Source organism: Terrapene carolina, unplaced genomic scaffold (assembly GCF_002925995.2).
Source record: "Terrapene carolina triunguis isolate 2854851 unplaced genomic scaffold, T_m_triunguis-2.0 Scaffold53, whole genome shotgun sequence".
In the NCBI taxonomy this organism is placed as follows: Eukaryota; Metazoa; Chordata; order Testudines; family Emydidae; genus Terrapene; species Terrapene triunguis.
In genome coordinates, this window is record NW_020664404.1 from 9,302,998 (window position 1) to 9,325,370 (window position 22,373).

Sequence of the window (22,373 nt, forward strand, 5' to 3'; positions counted from 1 at the left end):
CATATTTCCCCAAGTGAAATGTGACTGGCTGGCCTGAGGGACTCCCCACCCCCTTCTTCCTCCACCCCCTGCACAGGGCTGGCCCCAGGGGACCCCACCATGGTGCCACTCACCCAAGACCCCCCTGAATGTTCTTCCATGCCCCTCTATGGAGGATGCTCGGAACAGGGCTTAAAAAGGGGACTGTCCCAGCCAAAACAGGACATATGGTCATCACCCTGCCTAGGAATAGGGCTTGGCATGGGGATTGCTTGGACAGAACCATATAGCTTTGTATAGTGTGGTTACAGAGATTGCATGGGAATTATGTATCAGAGGGGTCAGAGGCGTAGCGAGCGCCCTCCGTACCCTCCGACCGGAGGGGGCCCCGCAAGGAAGGGGGCCCCTAAAAGTGGCAAAATAAATACCGCATTCCAGTTTCTGCATTGTAAGGGGCCCCGCGCAAGGAAGGGGGCCCCTAAAAGTAGCAAAATAAATACCGCATTCCAGTTTCTGCATTGTAAGGAGCCCCGCCCGGACATATGTTCGGAGGGGGCCACCATTCGGAGGGGGCCACGTTCTTTGTTGCTACGGCCCTGGGAGTGGTAGCCGTGTTAGTCTGGATCTGTAAAAGCAGCAAAGAGTCCTGTGGCACCTTATAGACTAACAGACGTATTGGAGCATGAGCTTTCGTGGGTGAATACCCACTTCCCATGCATCCGACGAAGTGGATATTCATCCACGAAAGCTCATGCGCCAATACGTCTGTTAGTCTATATGGTGCCACAGGACTCATGGGAATTATGACATACTTGATTTTTGTAGGTCCTACCAAAACGATGGCTGTTGGGCAGTGCTTAATTTGTAATGAAAGAAATGCTGGGGCTCAAGCAAGTTTTTTGATGTTCATAACTGACACGGCAAGCCGAGGTGCTGGGGCTACAAGCTGCCAAGCTCAGCGTTGGCATGTCTTGGCACAAATTAAGCACTGCTGTTGGGAGCCTTTGCTATGCTTCCTTTTGGTTAGTTCTCAGCAGCAGAGTGGAACGCAAGGGAATATTCTCCGCCCATAAAAATCGAGAAGATTGTGGAATTTGGGCCTGAATTTTGACAGCATATGGCTCTGTAATTTGCAAAAGGCCCAGCCACATTCGGGAATAAATACTGGCTTTTAATTTACCAGTATGTGTGTATGAGAGAGCCCTGCTCGCGGGTGCGTGATCTCCTTCTGCAATTCAAAGGACGTCATTGCAATTAATACAACTGCAGGTACTGAGAGTCAGGTGTAGCCCACCTGGTACAGGCCAGTGTTTAGGGATCAGAAGTATTGGGATAGAAAGCAAGCTAGGTTTGAAGAGGGGCTGTGGCTAGTGCACTGGCTCAGGATTTAAGAGAGCCAAGTTCTCGACCAGCCTCTGCGGCTGGATAACTGGCAAGTCAATTCTCAGCCCTTTGTCTCAGTTTCCCCATCTGTAAAATGGGGATAATGGGACAGCCCTCCTTTGTAAAGTGCTCTGAGTGTGACTGCTGAAAAATGCTACCCACCAGCTGGGTGCTATTATTCTTATTAAGGTGGGAGAGGGACCCTAGTGTCCTGCGGGGAGCTTCCTGGGATGTGGGCGGCACTGGGACCTTGGTGCCTAGGGACAGGGTGGAGAGGGACAGGTTGTGATGTGCTGGAGCTGCCGCCAGAGGGAGCCAGGGGGCACCGCAATACCACGCAGCATCTGCCCAGTAAGAAGCGAATCAGGCACCCCCCTGCGCATGCGCCATTCCCTGCACGCTTCGACTCCTCCGAGCGCGGCTGCGCGCATGCTCAGTGACCACACTGGCTGGGCAGCTTCCGGTGTGGGCGGAAGGGGGACGATGGAGGGTCAGAGGTCACAGGCAGCATGGCCGCTGCTGGAGGCGGCCTGGGAGCCCTGGTAAGGAAAAGTGGGTCCTAGAGCCCCGGTGGGGGGACTCATGGGGGGGTCGAGCCCCGGGCGGGGAGTTTGGGGGGAAGGTTTGATGGGGGGGGGGGTCGAGCTTTGGGCGGGTATTGGGGGAAGTTTAAAGTTTGGGGGGGGGCGGGGTTAGCAGATGCCAAGTCGGGGAGAAGCCCTGGGGATGGATTTAGAGTCCTGGTGATTATGAAGCCCTTGAAAGGAGTGGGACACAGTCCTGGTTTTGGAGGTGCATGGGGCCGATCTGCAGGGGCTGCAGAGCCCTTGTAAGTAGGGATCATGGTGAAACAAAGTCTTTTTGGGGGGCTAGAACCTTTGGAAGGGCAGAACGGAGGGTGTGATGCCTCACAGGGCACCTAGAGGGGAGTTGTGTCCTAGGACGCTGTCCTTCTGTCACATCCCTGTTTTCTGCCTTCCAAAGGCAGAAATTTGCTCTGTAGGTGAATTTTCATTGTGTCTAACTGGGGCTGAGCCCCACAGTGTCCTGTAACCGCTCAGATATAGAAGGGAGAGCATAATGTGTACCTCCATCTGCCCCCCTCCCTCCGTGATGTCACCCAGCCATAGACTAGCCTTGCATGTATGTGTGGGTCTCGGGGAGCTGCTCTTTGTAGTGAGGAGTAAAAGGGTCTCTGCACATTTAGGGCTGCATACCCAGTACAACTGCTCTTTGCTTTTATGTTACAACCCTTTCCCCCTCCTTTGTGAATTATAAACTCTTCAGAGCAAGGATTCTGTACAGTCTTCTGCACCCTGACAGTGCTCATTTGACTCCTTCGATTTATATATTTGCCATTTGGTTGTGCTGATTTGTTTCAATACAACTCAGACCCGCCCCACGTTCTCTTTATTTCTCTGTGTGGTTCCAGTTGTGGCTCTAATAGCAGCCATCTCTCTTTGTTTCATGTGCAGGGGGCTGGTGAAGCCGTGGCAGCAGCCCATGCGTTGTCCCTGCCAGCTGAAGCCTATGGCAATGATGTGAGTATTCCCAGAAAGGCCGGAGAGAGCACTGGTGAGGGACTAATACGGTCGTCTTTCTGCGGGTCCAAGAAAGGTGTTGAATAGGAGCAGCACTTAGTTTTACATTCGTTGATGTATAGTTGTTACCCCTGAGGTCTCAGTTTCATGATGTATTTGACCTCAGAGTTGTTCCAAGCTGTTGCCTGAAAGTGTGTACTCCAGGTTTTTTAAACTTCCCAGTCCTTGTTTGATGTTATCTCAAATGAATACAAAGAATCACTTGTGATTGCTAAAAATCCCATAGCTTGGCAGTGTTTGGTGGATAGACAGGGGAACGCTTGCACTGTCAATGCCCATTTGGATATACACAGTATTTCAGTCTCCAAAGCTGTCAAATGGGCACTTCGCATCAGTGCTGCATTCACACCAGACCCCATCCCCTGTCCTATTTGTTAGTTCAGTGTCCCATCTAAATTCCAACATGAATAACTACAGTCTGCCTCTACTACAAATTTAACCATGTTGAAATATGGTTGTGAAACACGGAGGTGGCTAAAACCTGGTATAAATAGCTTATTCTTGCCTGGGTGGACAAGAAAAAACTGCTACCCACGTTAGGGAAATATGTTCTTGCCTAGATGTGTCTGCTTATAACATTGTTCTCTAACCCAGTTATAATGTAGGCCCTGTAGGCAAGGGGGAGGGGTGGGAAACACATTCAGACATGATTTGGGCTGAAACATGTAAACTTTCCATTTTTGTAATGTAGATGGGGCTTAGGTTTCCCCTATAGTTTCATTTGTCTGTGTTCTTTTCCACTTCCTGTCTGTTTGACAATACTGTACAACTACCGTACTTCCATGTTCCAACCAGAGGTGGTTGCATTTCAGTGGTGAGAAAGTGTAATTGATGTATAGTTTGAATTGCATCTTAAATTGATAAGGCACTTTAGCATGAAAGCAGCCCTAGAATGTCAATGAATTGTATCTCCTCAGACTGATGCTACTCTTGCAGCTTTCTTCATATGCTCACAAACCTTCCACTGTTTTAGACAGGAAGTTGAGAAGAATATCAACATGAAACTAGTGGAAACCTAAGCCCTATCTATGTTACAAAAACGTCTGCAAATGCTTAGGTAATGGAAGGTGCTGGACACAGAGCCAGGTCAGCATTTAAGGTGATGTTACAGCTTTTTCTCTTTCTCTGCAGCCCAACATTGAAATGATCTGGGCCATGAAAGCATATCAGCACGCTGAAGTCTATTTTAATGTAAGTCCATGAAGAATTGCTTCTCAAGCTTTTTATTTTATTTTAATAAAAATAACCCACTGATATTATCCTTGTAATAAGCCACTACCCGACTGGCGTATTTCACAGTCTCTCCGGAGAGAGGCGTCAGGATTGAGGGGCTTTAGCACAGCAGTGTGTGGGGAGCCCAGGGCTGGAATAGCAAGGAGTGCTGTAGACACTGGAAGCAAGTTTGTTTCTAGCCAATGAGTTCTCATTTCCATGGGCACTGGAAATGAAGACTGAGATGTGGTAATTTTGGGAATGTGACTTGGTCAGTGAGGGGAAGGGATTGTGTATTGGCTTGTAAGATTTTTCCCTTATGAATGTATTGATCTAATAAGGGGGCTGTGGGGAAAGCAACACAATATGTATAGATAAGCAGCCTCCTAACAAACACTGGGTCAGGGAATTACAGGACACACTCCAAACTGAAGTTGGGTAGTGCTGTAAATGGTTGGAGTGATCAAAGGACTGGGTAAGATTACAGTGACAGTGCCTAAAGCAGGGGAGAGTGGTCAGTCGCTCTAACATGGGCAGGTCCAGGTCAGATGAAGCTTTCGCCTTCCCCAGCTCTGGGGAATGGTAAGTTTCAGTATCAGGCTGAACATGCATATAGACAGCTGATTGTTTTAAAATCACTTGAACCATTTGCAGCCCTTCCCATTTTAGCTCCCAGCAGTTTGCTCTGAAATGCTTCTGTGCTAAATAAATACTTTGCTTGAAGAAAGCTGCTTGGTTACTGGACATCACTGTTACTGCTCCTGGAGGGAACAGAATTGCTGGGTTTGGACCTAAGTCAGGCTTGCTGAGGTAATCACGGTTGACATGTGGGGGACTGCAGCCCAGGGCCCAGTCTGAGAAAGTGAACCACCAAGAGAGGTGACAGCGAGCTGAGGGGATGCAGTTAGCTGTAACTGATAGACACTCTGGGCCAAACTTTGGAAAAGTGCCCAGAACTGAGGCCAGATTGTCAGAGGAGTTCAGGTTGTTGGGTGAAGGGCTTTTGTTAAGAGCTGGTATCACCTGCTTTGAGAGAGGTGTCACTGTCTGGCTGTGGTTCATGATGGCGAGGGAGTGGTAACTCGGTTACCACTGTGTTTGAAAGCCCTATGTATTTTTCCTCTCATTCAGCATGAATGCTGTGGTGACCCACCCCTCTGCTGCCTGCCTTGTCTCATTTAATCTGATTCTTATGTTTCCTTCATAGCTTATTTCCTCTGTTGACCCCAAGTTCCTGAAACTTACAAAAGTCGATGACCAGATCTATGCTGAGTTCAGGAAAAGCTTTGGTGACCTCAAGATCGATGTGCTTGACCCAGAGGAGCTCAAATCAGAACCAGCCAAAGCGGTCAGTGCTTTATATGTATGTGTATCATCACCCTTTGGGACTCAAACTGCCCATGAGATACTGGTGAGCTTCTGGATCTGAGTGGTTGTGAGGGGGAAGGTCCCCTCTCTGTGGAGAGTGTTTGTCTGGCCAGAGGGGGACTGGATAGTGGTATTCTGGTATTTAGCTCAAGAGTAAAACAAAAGCTAAGGTGCTTTCCATAGCTTCCAAATATTTCAAGTCCAGTCTCCTGTTGGGTGTTGCTTTCTGACTGCTGTGTAGAGCAAGCAACATGCTTGCTCTTCTCTTGCACAAGTGCTCCCTGCTACCCATCCTTTTGAGGCTCCTTGGTTAGCCTGCCTGTACCCTACTGTGTCCTAGATTTGTACATATAGATCTCTTGCTCCCAACCAGAATTGCACCATTCAGAGAGACTTTCCCAAACTGAAGCCCCCTGCACTCCAGCCCTAGTCATTGAGGAAGCATGGAGCTCATCCCTGAGCGCCAGCTCTTTAGAGAAACCTTGGGCAGGATGTCTAGGAAACCCTGCAGTGATTCTGGCCTCTGCTCACTCTAGCTGAGTCCAGTGGCCGTGGAGCTCCCCAGGCCATTGTAGGAAGGTGGCAGGGAGACTAGAGGACACAGTTTATCTGCCTCCCAGAAAGAAGGCTGAAAGCTCTCTTTGCTCTCTCCAGAAATGGCGCCCCTTCTGTATGCAGTTTGATGGAGTAGTTGAAGACTTCAACTATGGCACCCTGCTCCGTCTGGACTGCACTAAGGACTACACGGAAGAGAACACAATATTTGGTGAGTAAGCACCTGCGTACACCCTCTTCTCAGACCTAGGCAGTGTAGACATTGAGGCTTGCTTGGTGCTGAAACTGCTCTGTGCCAGGGAGCATGCCAGCCCCCAGAGCATTTGGCTGGATCAGGATCTTCGGGTGCATCCACAGTCCCTGCTGTAGTGCTGGAAAATCCTAGCTCCCAGGGTTGATGATTCTGAGGCAGCCTTAGGATGCCAGACTTTGCCAGACTTCTGGGTCAGAAGTCTGGAAGTCCTGGTGTCTCTTGTGCAGGGTGGCTTGAATAAAGCTTATATTCGAGTAAGTCTGTTTCTTTGTGTATGCTGGGGGCTGTTAGGTAAACAGATTTTTTTTTTCCTTTCAGTCACCAGGATCCAGTTCTTTGCTATTGAAACAGCTCGTAACAGAGAGGGGTATAACAATGTTCTTTATAGCCAGGCCATGGAAACAAAGTCTGCTGCTGCAGAGAGGGGAATATCTGCATGAGGACTGGGATGGAAATACTTTGTCACTTTACTAGCCACGCATGGAGATGGACAGGAAAGGTGAGGAGGAAGATTCCCTGGTGCCAGGAGCATTCCTATAAATTGTTTAAAGTGGACTCTTACCCAGGAGAGGGAGAGGTACAGAGAACAAAGCAAGACTTGGGCCTGGACAACTTGGCTTCAATGTGAGAATTTGTTTGTGGTGCTCTTAGGGCAGCATTTCTGCCATGTTAACTACCAAGCACCCTGTAAATAAATGTGTGTGTGCTGTCATGGCTTAATTTGACGTGAGTTCATGAAAGCAGTGTGGGAATCTAGCAGAGCAACTGATCCTGGACTCTCTCCTCACAGGAAGAGTCTAAGTTCTAGATGGAACTGCAAGCTATTTTACAGGATAAAATACTGACAAGTTTTTATCCAGCTATAATGGCAAAACCCAATGAATGAGCTCTTACTTTCATCTGTTAGATGGCTGTCATTAGCTTTAACAAGTAGTGCCTGAATGAGTTTAGGGCACAAAGGGCAGGTTTCACAGACTGAAGACCAGATACTAGCCCGTGGTTGACTTGATGTGGAACACTCCCCTCCTGGGAGTGGCAGCATGAAGCACAACAGAAGATTGTGTATTGTATAATGGCTACTAGTCTCCCCTTGGCTGTGGCAGTCCTGCTCCATCTAACAGCCTAAAAATCTTAATATTTTATTTAAAAAGTGAAACCAAACCAATGGATGCAAAGCTGTTAAAATACCTCCATCCCTAGCAGGCAGATCAGATTGAGGGACAGTCATTCTCTAATAGCAGCTCCCTTCAGGGGAGAGTAGAGGTGATGATCAGTACACAGCAGTCAAGATCCAAAAAGACAAGCTCAGTAGAAACCATTGAAGTTTATTTGCAGTCACAATGCTTACACTGTATGCAGCAAACACCCTTACAAGTCAACCAGCAATCTGCTCACACAAAAAAGGACCCAACACACAATCGCCAGAGGAAAGAACAAAAAAAATTTTAAAAAAAATTGAGTGGGTGGTGTCAGGGAAGAGAAATTGAAATAAAACCTAAGGACAGTGTCTGTGGGCTAGAGCTGAGCTAGAGATGCACACAACTAGCAGCAACAATAGTGGAAAAGTACAAGGCAAACAGGTTGTCCCCTCCCCCCCTTAACTTTCTTCTGTAAGTAAATTTTATATCCAAAACATTTAATATGGTGGTTTAGAAAAATGGATTTGTTTTAAGGGGGATGTTAGGTACTTCATGCTATGCAGACCTTGTTATTAAGAACCCTCCATGGTGGTAGATTCAACACAAAAATCCTATGTTCTTGGCTGTGCCATACATTCAGGAGTGCACTATATATAAATATACACATGCACTACCTCAAGGGAAGACGCTGCAGTTCTTTTGCTCAGTGGGAGCGCCACTTGTGTCCTTTAACAAAGGGCTGTGATTTTTTTTACAAGTACTATGGACAAGCTCAACCTTTAGAGGGCTCTTATTCCACCTGCACTTCCAGCTTTACAGAAGGGGAAGCAAAGGGACAATTTACAATTAAAAGGAAAACGTGTTGTAGGGCTTCTGGGGACAGGCAGGGGGAGAAGCATCCCAACCCACATGTTGAGTGGCAAGGGCCCTAAGCTGAATGACAACCGGACAGCATCTACTGTTACAGAGAGGAGGCACCCATGGGCTAGCACAGCTGGATGATCGTACAGCATGGCTTAGAGTTCCTAATAACAAGGGGGAAACAGTAACAGGAAGCTGTGATTTAAAGGGCCTTATAAGAAAAAATATACATTTGGAATTTTACATTTTTTTTTGCTTCTCTCTACACTTGTCACTAAATATATCTCTGCACTTTCACACCCCCTTGCCCAGGAAAGCTTCAGGCCAGCATGAGACACACCTTCCTCACTCACATACACAACCCTCACGTCAGCATTGGTGCACTAGACTCTGTAAAAATTTCAATCATACTTTTTTTTTTTTTTAAACTGAGTCAATATAAACCTTGTTCAAAATGTTATGAAAAAATGTACATGTTTATACAAGGCAGGCTGCAGCAGAGTGCTAGGGTTCCACCCAGACATTCTGGTAGGGAGATGTTGGATTCTCACCCCTGGGCTATGCCCCTCCACCCCCTCCCAAGGAAACAGAAGCACCCTGCCCTGGTGAGTTAACACTGCTCCTGTTCCCTCCTCCCTTGGACATGGAGTACGGCCAAACAGCACCGCAGTCCAACCCTAGGGAAGAGCAGGGATCAGAAACGCCCTCTTATCTTTCCATCGGAAACGTTAACCCCTCTGGTCCAGGCCAAAGAGATGCTGCTCTGTACAGGTGGAGTCAGGGGAAGGTGTCAGCTCATCATGTCGTTGCTGTTCACGCCGTAGGTGGAGTTCTTCATAGAATCGTTTACCTCTCGTCGGAACGCGGACAGGTTCTGAGTGAACCTACAGAGAACACAGACCAGCATGTTAGAGCAGGGGGCAGCCAAACAAGGGGCCTTGCGGGCAGCTTGCCAGCACTTACAAGGGCTAGATGACACTTGCTCTCTCCCCTTTAAAACTTTGCTATAGCCAGGAGGCTCCAACTCCCAGCCTATAATGCTAATTCTGGGACAAAGATGGAGCAGTGCATGCCGGGATCTGTAGTGTCTGATCACGCATGAAGCAGGAGAGTAGCTACAGGACTGCATTTTGGCCACTCAGATGTGACAGGCTCCGCATTTCCACTGAAGGATATCTGGTCAGGGACCTTTCAGGTCAGGTAGTGTTGGCCCTGCAGGTTTCAGTGAATAGTGAGAAGGCAGCAGAGGAGCAGTGAACATATCAGTCAGTGTGATAATGTAACCTGCAACTACCCAGCCATTCCCTCTGCAACAGGGTATGATGCACGAGTATCTAATCAGCAGTGCATACACAGAGGGGCCTGCCAGTTGGAACCACGTACAAGAGAAGATGCTATAGAGGCGGTTTTCGGTGAGGGAAAGGGAAGGGCCAGCAGCCCTTTGCCCCTGCTCCCATTCCACTGAGCAGATGCACAGGTTTAGATCCTGCACCCCTGCTTTCTGCATGTGAGATGCACAGGGAACACAGCAGCTTGTAGGAGGCTGTCATGCTTGAGTGCAAGAGTGAAAGGGGAGCCAGTGACAGTTCCATTATTCCTGCACATCAGCACTAGGAAGCCAGTTTGCCTTTGAGCTGCTGCTTTTGGAACAATTCTAACAGGTACACAATGTGTCGGACCCACCTTAGCTCCATATAGCTCCTGGGCAGGTGCTCAGGCTTTTAGGCCCTGGAAGCTGGTGTTACACCAAGGAATTTAAGAGTTTACTCCCATGAGATGCAGCACTTGGCCCCCAGGAGGCAAGAACTGCCCAAGGCATGACCACCACCTTGGGCACAAATGCCTGATGTGTCCACGGAGCCTAGCCCTTTCCCATGGTGTTCTGGGGGCCTTGCCACATGGAGCAGGTTCACTAACCATGCAGTGCCACCCCTTGAGGGGAGCTGTCAGCCGCACTGCCTGGTCATGAACCAGGTTCTTTGGCCAAGGGATTTTTCCATACTGACCTGTCCCTATTCTTGGTTAGCAGGTTGCGTTCAATGCCTTCCATGAGGTTCTCGAAGCAGAGGTGCATCGCCTGTTGCTTCTCAGGGGGCTGGCTGTTCACTATACTGTTCCGTAAGTCAGAGAAATACTGGGAGGAGACAAGAGAAGGAAGATCAGCCTTCAGAGGAGAGTGCTGAATGGCACCAGCTCATCTCGTCTGGGCAGGGCAGAGAGCGCATTGATTATTTTGGATAGATTCTAGGACTTGGGAAAATGAGCAGCCCACAGGACTTAGAATTAATCATGGTGCAGGCAAGTGCCATGCAAGCTTCTCTGCTCAATCCGCAGCGCACACAGCCATGCCAAGCCTGGCTGCCCACACCCCAGCTCTGCCTGAGTACCCCTTGTTCATTTGTAGAATACGAGACTGGGCCCAAGTCCTTGGGTCACTCCTGATTAAAGTCAGCTTAACCCAGCCAGAGGGGTTGGGCCTGCCTACCTTTTCATTGAGCAATATCAAGCCCAGCAGAGGTCGAGACATGGACCACTGATTCCTGCAGTCCTCAAAGATTATGATATTCAACACGGTTGACAGCATCTGGAAAAAGAGTCCGCAGAGTTAGGCTGTTCCCTCAAATCCACCTCTTGCCCTGAGAGCATGTGTCAGTATTTACCATCCCATCCCCCTCCTGGGCCATTAGAGCTGACTGTGGGTTACCGATAGCATACTCTCTTCTCAGGTGACCCTTATTTGAAACCCAGGTTTGCCGCTGTCTCCCACTAGTCCTGGGTGGTCTCACTTTCGTTACTTTAATTGGAGGTCAGAAGCTGACCCCAGATGTTGAGGCTATAGAGATTAACCCCAGTCTGCGCAGAGCTTCCTGGACTATTCACGTGTCCCCTATTTGAGCCTCAGCAGGTTGCCTCTTAATCCTGCAATGCTATCATGCTGTGGTAGGCAGTAGTACCAGGAGAGACCATGGATGCTCCTAATAGATTACAATGAACTCCTATGTAGGAATGTGTGCAGCAGCTGAAAGCCATTTAGGGCTCCATGGCGGAAACTCCTTCTATTGTCCCAAAGGGATCCCTGTCTAAGAACCACCTCAAACTAGATGCATGCAAGACCCGAAATGGAGTGCATGCAAGTGAGCATGCCCTTCAATCCATTGGAAAGCCTCTTCTCCACACTCTGTCTTCCCCACCCATGGTCTGCCAGGCCAAGTCGGAACTAGACTCAAAGGTAAGCCCAAGATCTTAACACTGTTGGTTCACACAAGCAGTTTCCAGTCTCTTCCTGTATCAGACTAAGGCTCCAGTTTGTGCTGTAGCAACTTCCTCTAACCAAACACAAAGCCTGCTGCTTTTTTCAACCAGATCTGCCAGGAGGGGGCAGCATGAGAGCAGCACAATGGTCTCTGATCCTCCTCGAAGTCGGGGAGAAGTGCTGGATGCCCCCATGGGAATTCAGTGTGCCACCACGGAAGCGAGCATGTGTTGGGGGGGCACACGGGGGACAAGTGTTTCACCAAAAGGGGTGAATGAACAGATTCCTGTAATTGAACCTCTGGTGAAAAAGGGGCAGACCCACCATCCCAGCAGCAATTCACCTGGCAGATTAACTGAATGACAGAGAGAGGAAGTCAGTCTACAAGCGAGCTGGGATTGATTCACGCAAGGAAAAGGACTATTGGACTGGTTTTACAAGTCGTATTACAGATCTTACACTCTATATTCACAACCAGCAAAGGAAACTGGCCAGTTCTGTGTTCATGGAACAGCAGTAAGAGGAAGATGACAGAAGTGCTAACATGACTGCAGGAACAAAACCAGATTAAATTTATCCTGCAGAGGTGATTATGAACTCCAGCATAATGGCACCAAGGTAGTGTTTGCTGTACAAGGTAATAAACACAGCTTGAGTAGATAAAGCAAAAGGCTCAAGGCAGAGTGTTGATCCCCACAGGGAGAACCTGGTCATTGCCTCATTAAGCAGCAGGATTGTGCTGTTTCTGTTCTGTTGTGAACACTTATATAGCCTCCTGAAGCTTTCTAGCCTCTTTTGAATTGGCTCGTGTGTTAAAATAGTGTAAGGAGATGACATGACATGCTCGCTGCTGGCAGATATTTTTCTGGTTTCAGCTTTACTAGCTACCAGTAAGTCCCACAACATAGGCTATACCTATTGGGGTATTTTTAAAATTATATTTAAAAAGTTCAGAAGGTTTTGGCTATTTTTTTTTCAAATTTAAGTTTAAAAACAGTGCATCCAATGCGTGGAGGGAAGGCACAACCTGCTGATTCCTAAGATTACCCCAACCCCATCTGGCTTCAGGTAAGTCCTTTAGCCCCACTGGACTTCAGCTATAGAATTGGGGAGAGCAGTGCTGGGGACTGAGGATTAGCAACTGCGAGAGAAGATGAAAAGCACAGATAAGAGTTCAGCATAATCACATCTTTGACCACCAGATGGGGACAGCACACTGCAACAAGCAGCATATCCCCCTTACTGGTCCCCTTCCCTCTTTACCTGTTGAATCATCTCTGGGTGCTGCTGCATGATGTGCAGGAACCGATCACTCTCCTGGGTCAGGGGAGTGGTCCTCTTCTTGGTGCTGCGGGACAGCTGCTTGAAGAGATACGTGACAATGTGGTCCAAACAGGAACAGCAGCCCGTGCAAACCATGGTGTCTATGAGGATAAGAAAAAGGGAATAGAGTGGGACAACACGCGCATTTCCCTCCATGAGACACAGCTGGGAAAGACCCCCCCTAACAAGCCCATCACCACTTGACCAGCTCTTCTCCCCTCTGAGGCCTACCCAAGTAGCACAAATTTATCCTAAGCCAGCCAGCAGCAGCCAAGTTGACACGCTAATGATTCTCCAGTGTGCAAGCCCACAGTAACTGGAGATGAAGCAACATGGTACCCTGCATTAGCTCACTGTGCCCTGTTCATGTGTGCAGGACATGGAAAGACATAAAAAAGTGTTCACTTGTGTTTGCACGTAGCTAGGGTAACTCAGCACAGCTTCCCATGTAACTAGCAGATGTCTGGCATGTGATGTTCTCAGCTGCCTGCTGTCACAGTTTGGGTTGTGGGAACTGCAGTGCCTTTTTAGGAAGACTAAGCAGCACATTAAAACTACCTCTGTTGTATATAAGCAGCTCTTTCCCTTTAACAGACTCATTTGGAGGGAGCAGACACCATTGGTACAGGGGTCATTTTTGTTGGGCCCACAACATAGTAGTTTAAAACGATGTTATGAAGATAAATCTTGGTACCACACATATCCATGTGGGTACAGTCACCATTAGCAATATAAAACTAGACACATCAAGACATGCATCTAACTTCCCAAAGTAACCACATGATCTTACTGATGTCCTCCCTGCACCCCTCCCTGTCGGTCACCACCCCGTGTGATGTTAGGTGTGACTATAGGGCCGGTAATGGGAAACTCGTTGCAGTAAGTGCTATTCCTGCCCATGTGCATTGGCTGGGAAGGGTTCTGAGGTCACAAGTTATTTGGGACTATCTTGTGTGTAGAGCACCAGGAATACTCACTGAGCTAGATTAACACTCAGCCTGTTCATCTACAGAGCTCCATTTTTCACAGCTAGATTTTTCCATTACGTTACCCACTGCTCTATTGCAAATTTAAGGGATTAAACAGAATTCCCCTTCCATATGGGGCATTAATTTAGGGAGGATTGCCATGCACAGTAGAGTTCAAAGTTGTCCTCCTCGTTTGCTCCTCCATGGACTCATTTCAGCCATCTTTAGAGACCACGTGTCTTTCTTTTCTTCCCTGGTTACGGCACTGGTCTGGGACACTGGGTGCAATTCCTGGCTCTACCTTCTTAGGTAAGTCACTTAACCTCTCTGTGCCTCAGTTCCCCAGTTCTAAAATGGGGTCAAAACAAGCTCTCTAATCTCTTGTCTATTTAAATTGTTAGTTCCTTGGGGGGGTGTGTACGTGTGTGTACGTGTGTGTGTACACGTACAGTGCCAGGCTGGGGGCAGCCGTCTCTGGTGGCCTCTAGGTACACCTCTACTCCGATATAACGCTGTCCTCGGGAGCTAAAATTTTTTACCACGTTATAGGTGAAACCGCGTTATATCGAACTTGCTTTGATCCGCTGGAGCGCTGCTTTACCGCGTTATATCTGAATTAGTGTTATATCGGGTCACGTTATATCGGGGTACAGGTGTACTACCATAGACAAAAAAAGGTGTGCCATGAAAATTAAACAAACTCCCTCCCAATCTATATCATAAATAGTTCTGAACTCTAGTTCGTTAATGGTTTAAATTTATACTAATTTAAACTAAAATCCTTAATCTTCCCCTCATTCCCAAAAGAGCCCGTTGCATGTACCCCCAAAAGAATATAGATGGTTACCTAGTGCAGTCAGACCTTCTGAAATGGAAGAAAGAATATACATGATTACATGGGGCTCTAGACTGGCTATAAAGTTCATGTGGTCCTGGGTAAGAACTTCCAGTAAGGAATAGTATGACTGGCTGAGTTTGGGGTAATCCTGCAGAGAGAGAGAAAGAGAGAGAGAGAGAGAAAGAGGGAAGAGATTTTAGGGTCTAATGGTTAATTTAGAATCAAGCACAGGACTTCCTGCAGAGCAGAGCAAGTCTAATCACATCCCTTTCAACCCACTTTTCAACCAATTGGAAGTTGCTCATTGAGAGAGTCTACTTGACTAACACTTATGAAAACATTCCCCATGGACAACTTATGTGCGCTACATTTACATTTTTTAGCTCATCACTTTTATGTGCTCAGTGTCACACAACAGTATCCAGCCACCTTTCCTTCATTAGTGTAATACTGGAATATCTTTTCCATCCAGTTTTTGGCTTGGTGACTTAGTCAGCTAACTCCAGTGCTGGACGTGCAGCCTTCTACTTTGATGGGTCAGGGGCAACCTATCAGACAAAGAACCCCCTGTGTGAGCCCTTGGGGCACTAGGGTCAGGTTCTGCCGTGGTAGGAAGTCTAGTGAGCACACAGGCCTGGATAATGATGCAAACTCTCACCAACCCTGCAGAGATTCTGGCCAAGCATGTCAGCACAGGCAGGCAGTGGGCAGAGAATACTGTACTCCAGGCTTGTATATAAAGACAGATGTCAGGCTGGCCTCTAACAAGACTGTGTTGATTGCTGATGTGCTGAGAGCTCTGCCCACAGCCTCAAAAGGTAAGGAAAAGTCTCCATTTGCATAAAGTGTTTTTCCGAGAAGAAAGGGATTATTTGGGTTGCTGCTCTACAGAGACTTGCCAATGCCCCCGATGAGAGAAGGGAAGAGAGAAGCTGCAGCATAACGCACAAGCCCTAGGGAAATGGGGTGGGTGAGGAGGAATGGGGCTGTTTTCAGACAGGACTCTGGGCATGCAGCAGACTGTGCTGATTATGAAGTAGTTCTGTCTCGCCCAGAATCCCAGGACCCTGTGGGAAAGGCACAAGCTCACTCATCTGTACAGTTCCACTATTTCTTCAAAAGCCACTGTTTAATTTCCCATCCTGCACTCTTCACCCTTTTAATAGTGCTTCCCTTCAAGGCAGATCTTACTGCAACTTGGAGTCCGAGCGGCTCTGCTGTAGAACAGAGACAGATGATATGCAATGGATACCAGCCCGTCAGAATCCCCTGCACCTGTCCCAGCTCATACAAGGATGCACTGCCTGCTTTTCAGGAGCAGAGGGAGATCATGGTGTGTACTGGGACCTGGCAGGATTGGCTGGAGCTGGGGCAGATGGGAGGGAAACTAGACACATTTGGAAAAGGGGAAGACTGCCTAGAAGGCTGTAGCTGCCCTGTTGTCAAATTAACTTTTTAAAGCTCAGCAACTCGGGCTCAGTATTACTGCTAATGGCACTTGGCATTAGGAAATCCCTTCAATGAACACCAAAGGTCCAACATTTCCCTTACTACAGTCCAGCTAGGTTTGTAACTCTGGTCTCCAAATACGTTACTGCAAGCAGCAGCATACGGGGAGGGGACAGGACAAGTACAACTCCTGTTTGTCAGAGTGAGGAGTAGCCTTCTGAGCAGCAAGACACTGAAGAATTACTTCATGGGAACACACACACTGGCACTATATCGTTTTCATTGCTGAGTTTGGCATATCTAATTGTGTGGGCCTTTGGGCATGAAGCACCGAACATGACCTACAATTGCCCTTTAGAGAGGGAAAAGCAGATGTACGTATATCAACATCCTAGCTAAGTCTGCAACACAGGTATGGGTGTCAGCCGGAATCAGCACACAGGGAATGGGTGCTCTGCAGTTGGCACATAGCTCGTGATTACATGAGATCTAGTGGTTAATCACAGGTGTGTTGGCTTACCAGAAGATCGCTGTGCGGGATGGAGAGCAAGAGCTTAATAAAGGTTTGCAAGGCATTGTCGAGTGCATCGTCCCCGTACAGACGGAAGACACCGAAGTTGACGTAGCTGCCGCTTAGCGCAGCCTTCAGCATAGAGAAGCAGATGGAAATCCCCTTGAGCTTCAAGGCATAGACTTGATCCTTTGGGACCTCCCCTAGCGTTAGGATACGATTTCCTGCACAAGCACAGAAGGAGACTCAGTATCACAGCACTGCTTCCAGATCCCATCTCAGTGTATTGCTCAGTATGGGGAAAAAGCAGTAAAGCTGTCTGAGTGACCAGAAAATGGACACTTGGTGCTGAAACTCTGGGCCGGTTTCATGAGCAAAGCTTACAGCAACCACTTGTCCTGTTCTAGGATGTGGTAAGTCCCAACAGGAACTGGTTAGTAGCAGGGCTCTTTACCTACACACCACGGTGTTAGAAACAGTGAGAGAATTGGTCTGCCTGGCTGAACGCAAGCGTGTGGCTTTGCTGATGGGAACAGGGCAGTGTTAATGGCTTTCCTTAGCGGTAGGATCCAGTCCCCAAGTAACCCCCAACTCCATACAGAAAGGCATTTGGTCATGTGAAGCTCAGCACAGCTGCTGCTTGGCCTCCACCAGAAGAGCCATGAGCTACCCTCTCCTTCTCTCAATCCCATGCAAAATCCCTAAGCTCTCACCCGTCTGTCTGGCATCAGGTCGCGGAGAGACTCCTCCCCCTTTATACAAGCAAGGCCAGTAAGAACGTGGCAAGTTACTTCACCCTGCCTCTCACCCCAGTCTCCTCCTCAAAACCCCAGACAGCATTGACCAGGGCACCAGCCCCTGCTCACCAAGAGCCCAGCAGTCAGGAGCTAAGTCAGGGCAGACGCTGGGGACTCACCATATGTAGTTATCATTTTACTAGTTTCCCGGAAGAGCAAGATGCCGTTTGGTGAGGACACATCAAACTGCAGCCTTTGGGACCTAGAAGGGAGAACAGAACAAAGTAAATACACAGCTGCTCACACAGGTGTGCGAAGGAGAAAGGAGTGACCATCGGCCCTGCTGATCTATATTGTGGTATCCTTGAGCTTAGAGCCATTTGTGGGAGGTCAGAAGCAGTTGCCCCAGTCTGGTAATAATAATGGCACTATCTAAGCCAGACAGCTCAGAGATGGAGATAAGAGAGCTGCTGTCTCCAAAGAAAAGGCCTGTGCTTCACATGGTTTAACAATATTAAGTTTCGCACATGCCAGAAATCCCACCTCAGCAATAACTGCTATGTTACTGTCACCGAAACCCAAGGAACATCTTGGTAGGCAGCCTTCCAGCAAGGTCTGGCAGTGCTGGGACTAACCCCTAGCCATACTGCGCTGTAGGCACTTGGCAATTAGATAGTTTGCTTCCCTACAGATGAATACATTTTCAACTACATTTAAGTGTAGTAAGGGAATCTTTTTTCCAGCTTACACCTCAACAAATAAGGGGGAGATTCAATAGCTTTGAGGACTTCAGTAACTCAGCCAGAGGTTATGGGCCTACTACACGAGTGGGTGGGCAGGATTCTGTAGCCTGCAGTGTGCAGATGATCATGATGGTTCCTTCTGGCCTTAGTCTACGAGGGTTTGTCCTTTCACAAATCTCTCTTTTGTCTTTGGTCAACAGCACAACAATATGGATCCTCAAGAGCAATAAAGCCCCGTGTCTGTTCAAGTCTAGTTTCCTTCTTGCATGGCTATAACAACGCTTAGCAGTGCTCTCGCGTACAGAGTTCTGTTCACCTGGCAGTACTCCAGAGCTAAACGTTGGGCAATCTTTCACTCACATGTTAGGCAGCTTCCCAATTATCTGAACAGTGGCAGAGATTTATCTATCTGCTAGCAAAAAGAACCACTGGTCATCTGACCACCAGATGGAGCAGCACTCATTTTAACTGCATGTTTTTAAATTAATGTAAATTTCTCAGATGTTATGGCGATGGGCCCAGAAACAGGTACTCCAATAAACAAACACTGGTTTCTGATCTAGTCTCTCCACACATTCTCTTCCATTAAGAGCTTACAGAAGGACAGCTCTTTGCTTTAACTGGGTCATGATGCAGGATTAATATGTGAACTATTATATTTGCTTCCCTACTGAGAGAGTGGCTGCTTTTTTTGCTGGCAACTTGCAAAGCATAAACAGAGGGAAATGGAAGAGACATGGCTTGGCAGCAGAGAACATTATCAAGCCCCAAACTAATGGGTGACAGAGTGAAGAGACAGGAATTCCCATTTGCTTTTGGATGTTGGAGTCTCATACCTGTTATGCACCAACTCTGCCATCAGTTTGAGCACAGGTGTAGTGCAGGCTGGGTCGTGGTACCACAATTCAATCGCCCGCTGTAGAATTGGCATATAGGATGGATAGCTGCAACTCAGAAGCTAAGGAACTTTGTTGTTTCAATTATGAAGAAAAGCTCAGCAGTTTAAACTCAAGTCAAAGGTCTTGCCCTGCTCCAGCCCTCTCTCTGGGCACTAAACACAGCCAATGGTGCTGGCCGGGGCTTACTCTCCCGGAGAACAGAGTCATTTGTTTCCATTTAAATATTACCAGCCAAATGATGGTTTATCTACACAGTATAATAACTGCAATCCATGGCTGAAAAATCTCGGGGCAAAGGGAGATAATGGGGTATCTCTATGCCTGCATCCACTGCTGCCAAAGCCAGCCATGATCGTTTTACGTTCACCTTTTCCAAGCAGCCTGCCTCATGTTATGGCCATGTGGCCTCCACCAGGCAGAAGACTACAAACACCACCTGGAGTCCACAGGTGTTGCTCCTTAATCAGCCTTATTTGGGGGTCACCAAGGTGAACAGACTACTTCCCAACTACTGCCAGCCCTAGGGAGCAAGAGATGTAAGGTGGCATTTTCAGAGGAGCCTAAAGGAGTTGGGTGTCTAACTCCCATTAAAAGCCAGAGGAATTTTGGTGCCTAAAGCCTTTAGGCCCATTTGGAATTCAACCCGAAACCTTAGAACTGATTTCTAGTCTCCTTTGTGGCAGAATGTAATACGAAACCACAGGCAGGGCTCCCGAAAGGAGTTTTTTCTTAAAGCTTGAGAGAGATGCACCAGGAGCTGTAAATTCTCTTGACTGTAAAGAGGAGAACTAAAAACGAAGAGTTAACTGAATACAAAATTAACTGGGTGCTCAAGGGGTTCAAATCCTGCATCTTGGCAGGGGACTAGACTAGATGACCCTTATGGTCCCTTCTTGCCCTATTGTTCTGGGAGCAACAGCCCTGAACCACAGATCCCTCGATTCTAATGTATGGGCGGCTAATACCTTTAGTCTTCAGTTCTGTTGTGGCCAGTGGGATTTTAGGGTGAGGATACATCCACTCAAAGAGCATCATAAAGCTGGTCTTGGCATTGAAGGCAAAGGCTATTCCCCTCAGGTCTCTCACAAGGCCGACCAAGGTCCTCTGAATTGGGAAGGGAGAGACACATTACATGTTGAGTGACATACTTCCTGACATTTCCCTCTCCTGGCCTGCACTAGCCCGCTGCCCTTCCAACCAAGAGCAATGGGGTGTTTCTTTGGTGGCCTCCAGTCTCAAAAATTGGACACTCCTTCTCCTTAAGCAACAGGAATGCACCCAAGTTAAGCCAAGGCAGAGAGGATACTGAGAGGTGTCACTGGTTAAAGCCGCGCACTGTGTCTGAGCTACCTTGGGTGAATGAGACACCTCCCTTCCCCAAGTGCCTGGACCCCTTCTAGCAATCATTTGCCGTCTCTAAGAGATCAGGGTCTCCCCGACCTTGGCTACCACCTCCCAAACATTGGGAGTAAAGCACTAAAAAGGAAGTTTTGATTAAGACATGGATGACAAGGCCCCTGTTGGAAAAAGAATGGATGCAAAATCCCCAGGCACCGATTAACTAGAAAGTTTGTCTTGCGCAATTCGGACTTACTTTTGCCTCTTGTTCATTGAAAGTGTTTGTGCTGAACATCTGTGCCACAGCCTCGAATGCAGCGGTGAGGGGCAGCATGAACTGTTCATACTGATCCTCATCTTCCCCTGAAAGAGAATCAAGAGAGAATTGACACCTTCCAGCCAGACTCCACTTCCCACAGCAGTGTGTGCGCAGGTGAGGGACAGGCACTGAGGGCGCTAATTTTAGGGAGCCTGTGTTCCTCTGAATAAAGATGGTGCCTTTATCAATCCCTAACATGGAGAAAAGACTAGGGATGCAGAAAGAACTTTGCGGAATCAAGACTGCATATGGGTTTGTCTGTAAGAGTCAGCTTGTGAAGGAAAACTTAGCCCTAAATATTAGTGGCATGCATCTCTCTCCTGCTAGTACAGAGTATCACAGCAATCCCTTCCCCCTCAAGACTTCTCTCCCTTCCTGGTGGGGCTTCTGCTGTTTCCAATAGCTTTTACTGGCTAAGGCATCACCTTCCACAGTCAAGGGGACTAGAACATTTAAGAGCCCTGTGTACAAAAGTTAGCAACCCAATTTCCCCATTCCTCTCAGGTCTGTAAGAATGGGTTGCAGTACCTAAGTCCACCATGAGGAGACGCCCAAGTGCAGTGTAGAAAGTAGTCCGACATCTCATGTCAGTCAGGTTGGACTGATTGTTAATACCCAGGAATGAAAAGTGCTCACTCTGTCAATGAAAAAGCAAAGTTAACAGTGAGTGGCAGGTTTACAACAAGGCTTATATATCAGAGGTTCATGGGCATTTAGGGGCCCCTGATTGTTTTGACTCATACTCTGTTCTTTCAAGGGCCTTGGCAGGACTGAACCACTCTGTTTACTTTGCTAACCACTTTACTTCTGCGGCTAACCTCAAAGAATAAATCATTAGAGGGCCACTCTCCCCAGTGCTGCGTGTATTACAGAGATAACATTAACACATGTTCTTTGGCAAGGATACTTGGCCCTTTACCTTTAATCTGAGGATTCTGAAGTGCTATATAAACAATTAAGTCTTGCTACACCTCCAATGGGGGAAATGAATTTCCTCATGTGTAAGATAGGGATGGTAAGAGGTTAGGAGAATTGCCCAAGGTCACACAGCAAGTAGGTGACAGACCCAGGAGTCCTGATTTCCAGGCCATTGATCCCATCATTAGATCTATCATATAGGTATTTCTAGGAGTCATCACCATATCCAAGCACCTGTGGTTGATATTTCCTCCCAATGAAAGCCAGGAAAACAATTTAATGCAATGTTATTTATTAATTTCCAGTAGCTCTGCAAACAGTAGAGGACCAGATCCAGGGCCTGCACAAGTACAGGAAACCTCCAAGGAAAACCCTTGAGTGCTGTTGTAACTGGTGTTGATTCTGAAAATGATCTTTGAGTCAACACCCCAGAACAGTATGAGAACATACTGCATTGCTGGAGGACCACCTATTGGCAGACCTGTAAGTCCGAGGTCCTGGCCTCTGTGGCAGCTAAACATCCTTTGGCCCTTTCCCCCCCAAAGGTAGGAGTGTCTATTAGATAGGAATGTAACCAGGATGCTAGAATGCTATTACATTTCATCTCCCTGAATTCCCAAAGTAGTTCCATCTGGATACAGTGTTCTTCACCTTCTGCCTTTAGGCTGTAGCAGTGCATCACAATGCCATACATTCCTCCCCAGAGTTGGCTGCATTTCAGTGACG

General features: G+C 47.7%; 2 protein-coding genes across 3 annotated transcripts in view; one reads left to right on the forward strand and one right to left on the reverse strand.

The window, feature by feature from the left end:
- The first annotated feature begins 1,825 nt into the window (after positions 1 to 1,825).
- Positions 1,826 to 6,950, forward strand: PBDC1 (polysaccharide biosynthesis domain containing 1). Its single transcript, XM_024217717.2, has 6 exons — positions 1,826 to 1,904; positions 2,838 to 2,903; positions 4,095 to 4,154; positions 5,383 to 5,523; positions 6,198 to 6,309; positions 6,670 to 6,950. Exons 1-6 carry the CDS (start codon positions 1,872 to 1,874, stop codon positions 6,789 to 6,791), a joined length of 534 nt encoding a protein of 177 aa, XP_024073485.1. The 5' UTR covers positions 1,826 to 1,871; the 3' UTR covers positions 6,792 to 6,950.
- Positions 6,951 to 7,656: 706 nt separating this feature from the next.
- XPO7 (exportin 7) overlaps positions 7,657 to 22,373 on the reverse strand; it is an 89,629-nt gene continuing 74,912 nt past the window's right edge. For both annotated transcript variants that reach the window (XM_024217716.1, XM_024217715.1), the window contains exons 18-28: positions 21,258 to 21,366; positions 20,667 to 20,773; positions 20,088 to 20,176; positions 19,010 to 19,117; positions 17,610 to 17,692; positions 16,703 to 16,917; positions 14,743 to 14,881; positions 12,868 to 13,028; positions 10,837 to 10,935; positions 10,358 to 10,485; positions 7,657 to 9,235 (exon numbers count right to left, since the gene is read on the reverse strand). In XM_024217716.1, coding sequence (XP_024073484.1) covers positions 9,142 to 9,235; positions 10,358 to 10,485; positions 10,837 to 10,935; positions 12,868 to 13,028; positions 14,743 to 14,881; positions 16,703 to 16,917; positions 17,610 to 17,692; positions 19,010 to 19,117; positions 20,088 to 20,176; positions 20,667 to 20,773; positions 21,258 to 21,366 — 1,332 coding nt within the window. In that variant the 3' untranslated portion in view covers positions 7,657 to 9,141. The remainder of the gene's footprint in view (positions 9,236 to 10,357; positions 10,486 to 10,836; positions 10,936 to 12,867; positions 13,029 to 14,742; positions 14,882 to 16,702; positions 16,918 to 17,609; positions 17,693 to 19,009; positions 19,118 to 20,087; positions 20,177 to 20,666; positions 20,774 to 21,257; positions 21,367 to 22,373) is intronic.